Source organism: Nicotiana attenuata, chromosome 6 (assembly GCF_001879085.1).
Source record: "Nicotiana attenuata strain UT chromosome 6, NIATTr2, whole genome shotgun sequence".
NCBI classification, from domain to species: domain Eukaryota; kingdom Viridiplantae; phylum Streptophyta; class Magnoliopsida; order Solanales; family Solanaceae; genus Nicotiana; species Nicotiana attenuata.
In genome coordinates this window covers 5,369,525-5,383,252 of record NC_031994.1, presented here as the reverse complement: position 1 = coordinate 5,383,252, position 13,728 = coordinate 5,369,525, and the positions used below count along the sequence as shown (strand labels likewise).

General features: G+C 39.2%; 1 protein-coding gene across 1 annotated transcript in view; it reads right to left on the bottom strand.

Annotated features, from left to right (window-relative positions):
• LOC109226532 overlaps positions 1 to 13,347 on the bottom strand; it is a 17,013-nt gene extending 3,666 nt beyond the window's left edge. The window contains exons 1-8 of the mRNA XM_019391312.1: positions 12,430 to 13,347; positions 11,267 to 11,543; positions 10,882 to 11,067; positions 9,382 to 9,534; positions 8,853 to 9,293; positions 6,374 to 8,710; positions 5,523 to 5,716; positions 5,276 to 5,431 (exon numbers count right to left, since the gene is read on the bottom strand). Coding sequence (XP_019246857.1) covers positions 5,276 to 5,431; positions 5,523 to 5,716; positions 6,374 to 8,710; positions 8,853 to 9,293; positions 9,382 to 9,534; positions 10,882 to 11,067; positions 11,267 to 11,543; positions 12,430 to 13,199 — 4,514 coding nt within the window. The 5' untranslated portion in view covers positions 13,200 to 13,347. The remainder of the gene's footprint in view (positions 1 to 5,275; positions 5,432 to 5,522; positions 5,717 to 6,373; positions 8,711 to 8,852; positions 9,294 to 9,381; positions 9,535 to 10,881; positions 11,068 to 11,266; positions 11,544 to 12,429) is intronic.

Sequence of the window (13,728 nt, the reverse complement as noted above, 5' to 3'; positions counted from 1 at the left end):
AAAAAAAAAAAAAAAAAAAAAAACCCACCAAAAAGAATGAAAAAGATTGTCAAAGAGCTGCTGCTCACTGGGGATGCCAAATGAACATATATGGTTAACAACCGGAAGCCCAGAAGGTAAACTACTTAACTACCTGTCCCAACATCCCCGGATTCCTAAGACAAAAAGAGCAACTATGAAGAACAAGAACTAAATTGATGAAGAAGGCCGTTTGATAAATTTAAAATCAAATCTGAAGGTGAATGCTGTTGACTAGAAGTGTAACACTCCTCAAATTTATAAAAGTTTCAAGATACGCTAAATATAGAATTTAAATTTTTTTTTAATCTTAAATTATACTTCTATTACGGATTTTAACCCCTGTGATTGATTTTTGAATTACTTTTCTATTTATAAATATTTGGATATACAATTAGGGGAATATTAATAATTTTAATATTTTTAATTATTAAAGGTGGGTATCATTAATTATTAGTTAAGTTTTAAAAAAAAAGAAAAAATAAGAAAAAGGGACTAAAGCCCATAAAGGGCTGTTGAAAAAAAAAAAGGAAGGCTTAAGGCCTTAACGGCTAGCTGGACGTAAAAAGGTCCAAAGAAAGAAGGCGACAGAGTTATATGCACAAAACAGAACGCTGTTCTGTTTACCCAGCAAACGCAGGCAACGAAAAGAAAATCGTAGGGTTCTTTACAAACCATTAATTCTTGAACTCAGGTATATAAAATTCCCTATTGTTAATTATCCTACAGTGGTAATAGGTAAGAATTGAATAGTTAGTTCCCTTCTTTCTCTGTATCAACAGTAAATTTCATGTTTAGGTGAGAAACTTTATAATTGATCAAAATGCACTGGTTGTTGTAGAGTCAATTGTTTGACTGGTGTCAATTGGACCAGGGCCTACGTATTGGCTCGAGAAGTTTTGAGGTGAGTTGATATAACCCTTTACTAAAGTAGTTTAACTCACAAAAGCATGCATACAAGGTGTTTGATGAATTGCATAAAAGAGTTAATATATACTTAATTGGAGTGAGTAAGAACCTATTAGCTTAGAACTAGTTTAGATGATTATTTTGATATATGTGCATAAATTTTCAGATTTTTGTGTTATTCTTATATGGTATTTTCATGTTGAAAATTCATGAAGGAGCAAGAATCTTTATAAATAATTTTGAATGTTTATTTCATTCTTATGTCATGCCTTACATTTAAGGATACCAGTATGAGTATGTATAAAAGATTTAGACTTGAAAAGTCACAAGAAGAAGTTTTAGAAAGAAAAGATTTTTGGGAGTATCCTTTATTCTGAGAAGGGGTCATCGTCCAGGCCTAGGGTCCTAACCAATGCGTTGACTTCCTGAAACTACTTGTGCCAAAGTAGGGAGCACACGAGCTGAGGGTCTCGTTGCTAAGAATTTATTTAGCCAGGCTAAGGTACGATACATGAGCGCTGAGAACCATGAAACGAGTGGCACCTCGTGGATTGGGCTGATTCGATCAGGTAGGGATCGAACCCATGCCGATCACATGGTGACTAAGACAGAAATAGGTCAGGATAGTTGGAACTCCCAAAGTATAAAGTGAAGTATTTTTTTTATAAGAAAGAAAAAGAAAAGAATTTCTTTTAGTATATTCATAAACTGCTATCATGCAATTATTTTAGAATTGTTCTTATAAGCTTTATGTTTTACATGCATTGAGAATCTTTACTCGTAATGTATATGTTATTAAAGTTTCTTCTCCTGTCGTTGAGACCCACTGAGTACAATGGATGGTACTGACATTCTCTTCTGGGAACCTACGTTGGTCGGCGGTACAACGTAGGAACCGGTTTTGCAGGTGAGCATGCTACGGGTTAGGACTTCCTTCTCTTCCGGTGCTATTGGTGAGCTCCGCTTTTGTTAGTGGAGTATTCCTTAGAGTCATCTTTACTTAGCTATTTCTTTGTTTACTTAGAGAACTGGCCAGGAAATCTCATGTCCTGAGCAGTGCGTCAATTTATCAGTAGAGGCTTCATAGACACAATCGATGGGTTAAGATTGAGATGTTTTTTATATTAACTTAGCAGTATTTCATTGGTTACTACAAATAAAGTTTTGGAATTGGTTTATTTTAGATTTAAATTAATTAAAAGTATTTGGTTACAGTATTGCCTTCTGCATATAAAGTTTGAAGTTATAATAGATCTGATAAGCGCAGATGGTTCGCTCGGTCATGTTTAGTGATCGGGTGCCGGTCCCGGCTTATTCAGAAAATGGGTTGTGACAAACTTGGTATCAGAGCCTCAGGTTTATGGAGTCCTAGGGGTCTATGAAGCCGTGTTAGTAGAGTCTTGTTTATGGGTATGAGGCGCGCCATACTTATAAACAGGAGGCTACAAGCATTTAGGAAAAGTCTCATTTTTTTCATACTTTAGATCGTGCAGTAGAGCCTACCTCTAAGAAATTATCTAATGTATTCTTTTCTCCAAAACACGCAGAAATGGCTCGTACTCGCAACTCTGACACCGACACTGAGGATGCTGCTCAAGAAACTATTCTATCATTGTGGCTCAAGGTAGAACTAAGAAGGCTTCAACTCAGAAAAGGAGGGGTAAATCCACAAACGGGGTCCAAGTACCCCGGGTTCAACATGAAGAAGGGGTGGAGCATGATGATCCAGTACCTCAGGATCCAATGCCGCCCCCAACAGCAGCTCCACCTCAGACAACTATATCTCCAGAGGTGAGTTAGATGTTTAATGCAGTCAACAGTACCATGGAGATGTTTAAATCCTTCATAGCAACCAGAACGAGAGAAGAGATGAGATTCCACCTCAATTAAATAGACAGAACAATTCTGAGTCCTCAAGAGTGAATGAATTTTTGAAGTTGAGTCCTCCAGTATTCCATGGTTCTATAGTTGATGAAGATCCAATGTTGTGGCTGGAGGGTGTCAAGAAAGCTCTCCGAGCAATGAAGGCATTTGATGATGAAGTTGTGGAGCTGGCTGCTTACCAGCTTAGAGATGTGGCTGGCGCTTGGTTTGAGATGTGGGAAAAGGAAAGAGATGAAGATGATGGTCCGCCTACTTGGGAAGAATTTGAAGAGGCCTTTATGGCTAACTTTATCCTGGAAGAGGATAGGGAAGCTAAGGCTACAGAGTTCGAACAGCTCAAGCAAGGGAATAAAAGTGTGCAAGAGTACTACATGGAATTCATAAGGTTAGCTAAGCATGCTCCTCACATGGTTAAGACAGAAAAGCAAAGATTCACAGGTTTGTTGGCGGTTTGGCTTACCACATTAAGGATACGACATCAGCTGCAGCGGTAGGGATGTCAGCCTTCTCCTCTGTTGTAGGATTCGTCAAGCACTTAGAAAAAGACAGACAACAAAGGAGAGAAGAAAAAGAGCATAACAAAAAAGTCCGGACAGCGAGCAAATTTAATGGTACATCCAGCGGAGGTGGAAGGGATTCCTCTAATAAGGAGTCATTAGCACCAGCTCAGTCCAGTCATCAGTCGGGTGGTGGTCTTCCTTCAGACGTACTCAGAGTTATGGAAACCAGTCTCGCCAGAATCAGAATTTTAAGACATCATCCTCATATAGCCAAAGTCATACTGAGCAACATTCACACCAACAAGGTCTTTGTGAAACATGTAAGCGGCAACATTCAGGTCAGTGCAAGCTCGCTTTTCATGGTTGCTATCATTGTGGAGACATTGGTCATATAAAGGCCAACTTGCCAAGATTGCAACGTAATTTCAGTGGTGGATCAACTCATCCTTCTAGTTCCTCAGCTACTGCAATTGCACCACCTCAGGCTCGTGGTTCTCATAATCAGACCGGGCATGGGGCAGACAGAGGTGCAGATCGAGTTACTCAAGGAGGGGGACAACCCCGTTTGTTTGCTGCACTTGATCGTCAGAGTGCAGAGGCATCTGCAGAAGTTATTACAGGTATACTTCTAGTGTGCTCACATAATGCTTATGCCATAATGGATCCAGGTTCAACGTTTTCATATGTGACTCCATACTTTGCAATCAACTTCGGGCTAGAACCGAAACAACTTAGTGAGACATTCCTAGTATCTACTCTAGTTGGCGAGTCAGTGAGAGTCACAAGAGTCTATAGAGGTTGTATAGTTTCAATCCAAGGTCACAGCACCGAGGCCAATCTCATAGAGTTAGAAATGGTGGATTTCGATGTGATCATGGGTATGAATTGGTTGTCTTCCTGCTATGCAATGTTAGATTGTCGTGCCAAGATAGTCAGGTTCCAATTTCCAAATGATTCTGTGGTACAACGTAGGAACCGGTTTTGCAAGTGAGCAGGCTACAGGTTAGGACTTCCATCTCTTCCAGTGCTATTGGTGAGCTCCGCTTTTGTTCGTGGAGTATTCTTTAGAGTCATCTTTACTTAGCTATTTCTTTGTTTACTTAGAGAACTAGCCAGGAAATCTCATGTCCTGAGCAGTGGGTCAGTTTATCAGTAGAGGCTTCATAGACACAGTCAGTGGGTTAAGATTAAGATGTTTTTGATATTAACTTAGCAGTATTTCATTGGTTACTACAAATAAAGTTTTGGAGTTGGTTTATTTTAGATATTTAAATTAATTAAAAGTATTCGGTTACAGTATTGCCTTCTGGCTTATAAAGTTTGAAGTTATAATAGATCTGATAAGCGCAGATGGTTCGCTCGGTCATGTTTAGTGATCTGGTGCCGGTCCCGGCTTATTCAGAAAATGGGTCGTGACAAGAAGTTTCTTCATTCATGTTCCATCCAGACTAAAGAAAGAGGTAAAAGTATGGAAGAAGCCATGAAAGGGTGATCACTAAAGCAATCCTTTCACTAATGCAAAATGGAGGTATCTATTCCATGCGGGTTAAATTCACCCACCAATGCCAAAAACTACTGGAAATGGTCAAAACTTGGCCTATTATCAGTTTAACACAGCAGTCTCAGTATCTAATCATGTAGAAGAGTAAAAAGAAGAAATAAACAGCGGATGTATGATGATGTCTTGCATTTCTTGGAAAAGATGTCACCTTATCCTGAAATTTTCATTTGGCTAGTTTGCAGTAAAAGATTCAAATTCTTTCCTTTTACACAGTAAGATTAAAATTGTTTCCTTTAATCACAAAACAAACACATACTACAGAGCAAATCGAGCATTGAGAGATGACTTTGGCTTAAAAACAAAGACTTTGTCAACATTTATAGTTAATTCTTTCATCCAGCACCTAGAACATAGATAAATGACGCAATACTTCATATCATAGTAAAATGACGCAATACCTTACCTCTGGTACAAAGGACGTTCAGCAATGCGCAGAAACGAGATGAGCTTTTTAGTTAGACTAATAGCACCTCGTACACCACCCCAAAGCAACGCAACTTTTCCGACCAATTTCAGAATACCACCCTTCTGTCCCAATTCCGCCAACATTGCCACCAGCCTATTAAAATAAAAAGATAATTTAAACTGGTTTCAATAATAATTTGAAGTAAAAAAAAAAAAAAAAAAGCATGCTGTGAAGATTATAAGACCTATCTTGATCCACTGCACCATCTTCTTTCATAGGCACCACAGGACCAGCTACAGACATGGCTTTCTCAGCAAGGCTTGTGACTATGTTATTGTGAGTTTTATCCTTTGTTTCCTCATCAAGCTTGCCCACTTCCTTGCTTTGATTTTTCTCATCCTCGAAAGGCTTGGAAGAATTCGCATTAGTTTCAGCATCCTTTAAGCGCATGCATGTGAAATATTAGAAGAGTTCGTACAGAAAAAATTGGCACAGACAAATTAAGAGATGGGCAGTAAAAATTCATCTCTTTTCTTTATCTGTAAAGTGTGAACTAATAATCCCCCAAACCCTCCCAACCCCTCCCAACCCCCCCAAGAAAAATTAAGTGTATGCACAAGAAACAAGCCAGTTCAATTTAGGATTCCACTGAATTCTTGCCCAAAATATCCATTGCATTCTGCTCAAGAAGAAGGTAAATTGTGGTCTCTTTAGGTCATTAACAACGATGAAGAAGTTCTTAAAGGAGAAAAATAAGATGGATATGTCCCAAGTTCACACTCCAACATATAGACGCTATGGTTAATGCCCTCCCAATCCTTTTCCGGGGTAAATAAGGTGAAACGTGAAGAAATGCATTGTCTTCCTTGGCAAAGCAAGATATTCAATTGCTGGTTCTGGTCAATCTCTACATCAAAATGGTGGAAAAGTAGTTTTTAGATTTCCCAAAATGCATGAGATTCATACATGCCAAGAACTAGCCTAGATGGATAATGCAAAGAAGGTGATAACTTATGATATTGAATAATAAGCAAAGTTGTCCAGTTGTTGCTACCCGCTCTAAGTACAACTATCAGCCAACCTTTTCACTTTTACCTGTTGATGGACAAGCAATGCCGATGCTCCGAGGGCTGCCGTAACAGCTCCAACCATAATATATTTTCTGTCTGAATTTTCTGAATCAGCTGGTCCCTCAACTTGGCAAAGTGGACTTTGCAATCCATAGACTTGTTTATCAGGATGCTTTTCATCAATCAGCTTGTTGGCTGTTTGAATAGAGTTTACTTTCCCTGGTTCACTTATTTCATCAAGGACCAACTCTTTGCTTTCGCCGCTACTGTCTACTGCATCTACATAAAAAAACTTTCTCAAAGCAGCCAGGCTGCAGCCTACAATAACTCCAACAGGCAATACCCTTCTCAAGTAACTAGTTCCCTGAACTGCTGATGAAATAGCATGCACAATATGCTCTGCCTGAAGCGTACCCACTTTCTCTGAAGTACGGTCCTTCATCTTGATAAATGAAACAAGCTCCTCTCCATGCCCTACAGCGTGGGAGATAGCATTTGCAACATGTTCCAGTTCACTGAAGAGTTTGGGCTGCATTTCCTTCATGTCTGCAGCACTTAATTTTCTTCCAACTTCGACCTTCATAGCGTCCACTATAATATTTCTGAAAAATAAAGCAGATCCATTTGCACTGTCATTATCAACTTCAACATTCTCACTAGAGTTGTTTGAAGTCAAACATTCTTCATCAGGATCCTGGATTTCATCGTCAACTATTACATAAGATGGCTCAATAACATTATCCATATTATTTGTTTCCCGAAGCGAATCATGCTGCATCTCCACATAACTTCTGTCATCTCCTGCAACTTCATCAGCTAAATCACTGTTACTTCCAATCTGCTCCAAAAGTTTCCATTGTCCTTCTTCTGGGAAGTAGTCGAGAAACAAAGCTGTTGTGGTGTCTAAATCTAGTGGTTTGGTTATCACAGCCTTTGAACTTAAATAGTTTCGAAGATATTCTTTGTAAAGTGGGTCTCCATAGGAATTGGTAGACATGTAGACAGGAACAGTTTTTTGAATGTAATCCAAAGACCTAAGTGAATCCCCTGCAGGAAGCTCTCCATTAACAAAAAAAATTCTCCTCTGATCACTTTCTCCGTGGCTTTCTCCACGACTTTCCTGAAAATTGACGGTACCACTTTCAACTTCACCAAATACAATGGCATCTGTTCTGTATTTTTCTTGGGAAGGTAAGCATACTTTGCTCTTCTCAACATCATCTAATTCTTGGTTATCAACTGTAGGGTGATTGTTTGAGATGGAGCTAGTATTTTGATCAAGAACCTTGTCTCTGTCCTTACGTCCATTTTCGTCGTCCCCATTCTTGATTTCACTTTTCTCAAGTCCACCTTTATCGTCTTCATTCTTGATTTCACTTTCCGTGTTTCTTTCCCCTTCCAACTGAGTAATCATATCTTCAAGTACATGAAATACACTATTCATTGCCACCTGAGTTGAATCATCAATTCCAGTCAGGGCATCCAATGCTTGAGAAACATCAACACTTGGTGCATTAGGAATAATTTGATTTGACTCAGTCTGCATACTTCTTTCTTCTCTTTTGACAGTATCAGAAACTTCGTTTTCCAGCACGTTGGTCTCTGAAGGGGATGCCGCAAGTGATATGTTATCCTCTGTCTGGGTGGAAGATATTTCCTTATTCCGATCGCTAGAAATATCAGAATTTTTTTCTTCGTTTTGTTGGGTAGAGATCTCTTCTTTCAAGTCCCCCTGATGTTTCCCACCATCATGTTGTACTTTGGATTGCTCAGCAATCACTTTCTCAGTGCCACCATCCACTTCAGGCACACTTGAACTCTCAAGTTTAGCTCCAGCTTTAGACTCAGTATCCCTGTAATCAGAAGTTAGGGCAGTGTTTTCTTCAGAAAGATTTGCACTTTGATTACTCTCCACATCGTTTCTATCCTTCGTATCTAAAGCAGGAACTTCACTACCATGGCTACTCATTTCTTGAGACTGACTTGTATCAACAGATTGTTGCGCGTCCTCCAATAACTCAGGTTCTGAAACTAGGTCTTGAGAATGCTTTTCTGTGCTAGAGCCGTCATTATTAAATTCATCTGAAAAATCACCAGCCCTCTTCTTCCCATCTGATAAGTGAGGAGTTTCACTTCCACCTTCTATACCTGAAAATCCTCCATCCTTTTCTATCTTTGACTTTATTCTAGATGTCAAGTTTGGAATATGTCCAAGACTTAGTAGCCCGTCAATTTTGAGATTTGAACTGTGATTGTGCAAAATTCCAGAGACAGCAGTTGTGAGCTTTCCACGAACATCATCAGGTACAGCATCTTGCAAAGCTTTCATTATTGTCTCCCCTTGACCAACAGCCGTCAGGACCTGCCACAGTTTAAACAGGTAAAGTCTAGAACATATAACAGTTATATAACCTATCCAATGAGTAAATTTGGCTCAGTTTACCTCCAAAAGAAATTGTTTTCAACAAATTACCACAAGTCATAGGGTAACAGATATTAAGTACCTTCTTCTTCTGTTCTTCTGTTAGTGTATCAGGCATTGTCACATCAAGCATTTTCATAACTAGTTCTGCAGCCTGTAGCACGCCTCTTTCACCATCAACAGGACTTCCAGCCTCCTCTCCTCCTGATTCTGCATCAGCAGCACTACCATTTTGTAAGGTGCTAAAGGTCTCTTGTAGCTTCTCTGTGCTCCGAAGATCTTTTCCTGAATCTCTTCCAAATCTCGCAGCGGTATCTCCTCCTTCAAATATTTGCACTGAAGGATCTAGGGAGCAACCATCTAAAGCATCTGAGTTAGGAAGATCCAAGAGCTTGTTTGATCTAAAACTTCTATCAGATGGTTCACGCACAAGAGTAAGATCCTTGGATGGATTAATGGTGACATCAACATTCAGAAGAGGATGACGACCCTTCAAAAGTCCGAGCTCCGCAGCTGTGAGCCACTGCAGACGAATTTTGGGAATGAAAATAAATAGGGAGTATGGAGGAGAAAAAAATGAAACCATGACAGATAACAGTCACGATCCTCACCTCAATTGTAAGATGCTGGCACCAAGTTAGCGTTGATCTGCCATTTGTCGTTTCATCATGTGGAAAATAAGAGCACAAGAGTAGGCTTGTATATGGGTTTCCTGCTATCGAACTGCGTGGAACAGAGAACAAGGGAACTGACCCTTCCTCGCTCTGAAAAATCAATGAAACCAAGAAGTTCACACGATTTGTCCCAATTTATAATCAATTTTCAGGACAATGCACACAGAATAAACCATGTTGAAACTTGAATATTAGTTCTGGACACAGATATTTAACTATACTATTTCTGCTTGCAGCTGTTAACCAATTTCAAGCCTGCAGGTGCTCTCTTGAAAAAGTGAAGCAACACCGTCTTTTTCTTTTTATTGACACCAGACCATGACGGTTTAAAATTATCATGGAAGGACCACAAAAGATTGTAGCCTCCAAGAAAATTTAACTTTTCAGAGCATTGTCCATTTCCCATTATATTCTTCCCTTTACCTTCATATACAGGGGGGCAAAACATGCATGCATGCTTCACAGCCTTATTTAAGCATCGTCCATTTTCTCCTTTTTTTCCAATAAACTTCTCTTCATCTTACTATTATATGTCTGTCACCCTGTTTCCCATAGAATATTTTTTCCCTTGCTACTCTTCCTTAAACACCTTGATTGTTCTTTCACATTCTGCAACTCACACTATTCCTTGTGGCCTTCAACGTTTCAACCAGCGTTTATCTGTAATATCAAGGGAACAAGAGGTGCTTTGAACATTTTCCCAAAAAAAGAGGTGCTTCGAACATCAATAGCTTCTGATCTTGGAAGTTCAAATGTTTGCTCACAGGAAACTCAAACTCCTCAATGTCATCCAGGTATATCATCTACTAATTGAGCTGAAACTTGGGATGAAGATTCTGTAGCTCCTCTCCTTCTATTTCTCCCCAAAGTAAAGCGATTCGTTTTCTCAGAATCCCTTTAAATTACAGGCTCAAGACTAGAAATTGGGTTGGGATGAATAACTAAGCATAGCAGAATTTGGAACTATTTCCTGCTCATTATTATTCAAGCTGTTCACTGAATCTATTCGAAGTGTGTTGACAAAAATGTTGACAGTGCTGCAGGGAGCAGGTCTTGGTAAGAACAAACATCATGGTGGTCTTTGATAACAACTAAGAAGTAAAAGGACGTAGCTATGGAAGGGGAGGGGTATTCAAATAAAACATAACGAAATCAGATTGGATGGACAGAAGTGTCCCTATTTTGCAAAGTTAGAGAACTTTTTATGATGAGTATATATTAGAGGGACAAATTTAAACTCAACCACATACTGAAGGGACAGTTTTAGGCTATGTTGCTCGGACCCTCCGAAAATGTTTCCGGGTGCATGTCGGATCCTCCAAAAGTAGTGTATTTTTGGAGGATCGACACGGGTGCCGCCGTATTTTGGAGAATCTGCGGTAATATAGGTTTTGGGTCAATTCCTCTAAAAAGTGAAATGGCCTTTCAAAACATTACCTGTATAAAAAGAAGAGGAATCTTTACTTTGCCAACCACATCCCTTGTACTGGATTGTGCATAGAAATCTTCGATGGAGTTAAATCCATAAGATACCATTGATATTGCTTTCTCAAAGTCCCGAACAGAAGTAGCGAAAAGAGCATTTTCAACATCAAAGCCTTTTCCATGACCTTGAAAGAGTTCCTGCATGCATCTTATAAATGTTAAAGAGTTTTCAAGCTTCTATGGAACTCTTAAACCTAGGGCAACAACGTTCAGCGCACCAGAGCACTGCCTCATACAACAAGCTGAACACGATCGAAAGGCCATGAAGCATGCATCAAATGAAAACTCCAGATGTTAATCCTACAGTGACAGCTTTATGTAAAGGCAGAGTCTCTACCTTGCTCGATTGCAATATATCTACTAAGCCACGTGTGAGCTTTTGGTCCACAGCAATGTGACAAGGCGTCGTTCTTGTTGCCTCCTCTAGGTCAAAAGGATTGTTTATGCAAGTAGCAGCTGTAAGAGGTGTTTTTTCTCCAACTTCAGCCAGATACTTTGTCAACATATTGGCTCCATAACCCCAGCCCACACTCATTATTGTTGACCACGGCCTTTTCTTGTTGATAAATTGGACGGCTGTGGAGATATCATCGCTATCAGCAGCTGTAAATAACCTACATAAATAAAGTAGTCATTTGTTCTTCCATTAGCTTATTACAAGAGAGATGCTGAATGGACAAAACTAGAAGCAACAATTTTTAACTATCCCGAAGCTAAACCACATGATTGGCATTTAAAACAGTAATTTGTTCAATCAATTTAAAAGAGAAAAGGACTTATCTCCTTTCTAAACTAGATATGGATACAAGATTTGGGCTTTATGGGTTTGAGTTCGGGATTCAACCATAGTCTTTTGGTGGGTTCGAAAAGTATTATTTGTACTTATCTAGTTTACTTTTTAATCAGATATACAGGGGCGGAGCCAAAGCTATTCTGATGAACCCATAGCATCTACTCCCTACGTTTATAAAAGAATGAAACTATTTCTTTTTTCATCACTTTAAAAAAGAATGACCCCTTTGTAAATTTGGAAAGAATGTAACCTTAAACTTCACATTTTACCCTTAATGAGACGATTTATAGCCACACAAATATCAATGTATTGTTTTAGACCACAAGTTTCAAAAGCCTTCTCTTTTTTCTTAAACTTTGTGCCCAGTCAAATAGGTTCAAACAAATTGAAATGGAGGGAGTACACTACATCCATCCCCGTTCTAAAGTAATAAGTTTTGCACATAACAGTAAGTAGGAAAAGGCTATCAAGACTGCAAAGTAAAGCCTACAATACTACTTTCTTATTTTGATAACAAGCTATTGTTACACATAAATTGTCTGTGACAGCACCTAGTTAGTTCGGATGTGTGAAACGGAAATAGTTCTGCATTCAGTTCATAACAGGATGGAAATGCAAAATCTGCTACACTTAAAAGAAAAAACACGCGGAACAATACAAGTACAACACACGATTACTAGTAGTTGAATGAGATTGCAATTTCTCACCGCGCAGTTGTCAATGGCGAACCAGCACAACCTCTAGGATTCATGACAATAGGGAAACATCCTCTCCTCAAACTCTCAACAACGAATGCTCTAATATTCTTATCCATACTTCCCTCAGTTGTCCCCGGTACAATCACAATCGTAGAATCCAATCCATATTCTTCTTCCAAATCCAAATTCGCTGGCCAATCAAGCGACACGACTCCTCCATCCTCCGTACTCAAACATACTCTCTGATACACCAACTTCTCATCATCACAACTACTCTCATAATCATCTGTCACCTGAATCTTCCCACTATTTAGCCTCACAAAATGTCTGTCTTCCTTCACAAGCCTCTCGTTCACCTCCTCCATAAGTTCACTATCCCGAAACGAAATTGACGGACAACGTAGTACTACAAACCGATTAAACGGCGTCGGACTAGTGAATAAGATCCATTCTCCGAGGTCCGAAACAGAAGTTTCTAGAAGTTTTACTGACTTTCGCGATTGAGATAAGTGAAGAGCAAAACCAGAGATAAAACCTAGGGCTGGAGCAATTAAATCGAGTGAATTTACAGAAGGAAATTGAGAAACTATGTTTTGAAATAGATTTTCTAATGGCATAGGATTTAAATTCTGAATTGCGAGAATTTTATAATGATGATGATTCCATTTCAACTTCCGATGCTTCCATCGGCGATGAAGAGTTCTTCTACTGCGAACACTGAGATTTCTCTGAGACGTTGAAGGAAAGTGAAAATAACTGGTACTACAGGAAAAGCTCATCGAATTCTCGTAGTATATACACAAAAAATTGGATCTTCTGGATGGAAAATTTGGGATGATGAGCTTGGTGTTGAAGGTGGAAGTAGTGATAGAGAAGTGGAAAGGGCTAAAAGTTCGAGAAGCAGCGAAGAGGAAAGTGAAAATGAGGGCTCGTGGGCCAAAATTTTGGGAGTTCGGTTACCGTTGAGAATGGAGTCGGTGGGTCCTACTATCCCAAAGAGCGCGCGAAAGGACCCTTACGTGGCGGAAGAGCAAGCCGTTACTTAAGTTGTGCGTCTTCAAATCGATTGTCTTTTCTTTAAAACAAATCCGATTATTTTAATAGATAATAATAATATGGTCCTGTTGAGAAACTTAGCTCAGAGTAATAATATGAAGCAACCAAATAGACAAGAATGTAGAGAGAAAGAGATGAGAGATTGTTATTTCTTCAAGTGTTTTCCCAGTTTTTACAATGTGATGTCCAAACCCTTTATTTATAGGATGATATAGGTAATACAAAGGGATGCCATGAACATGGTATTAACTA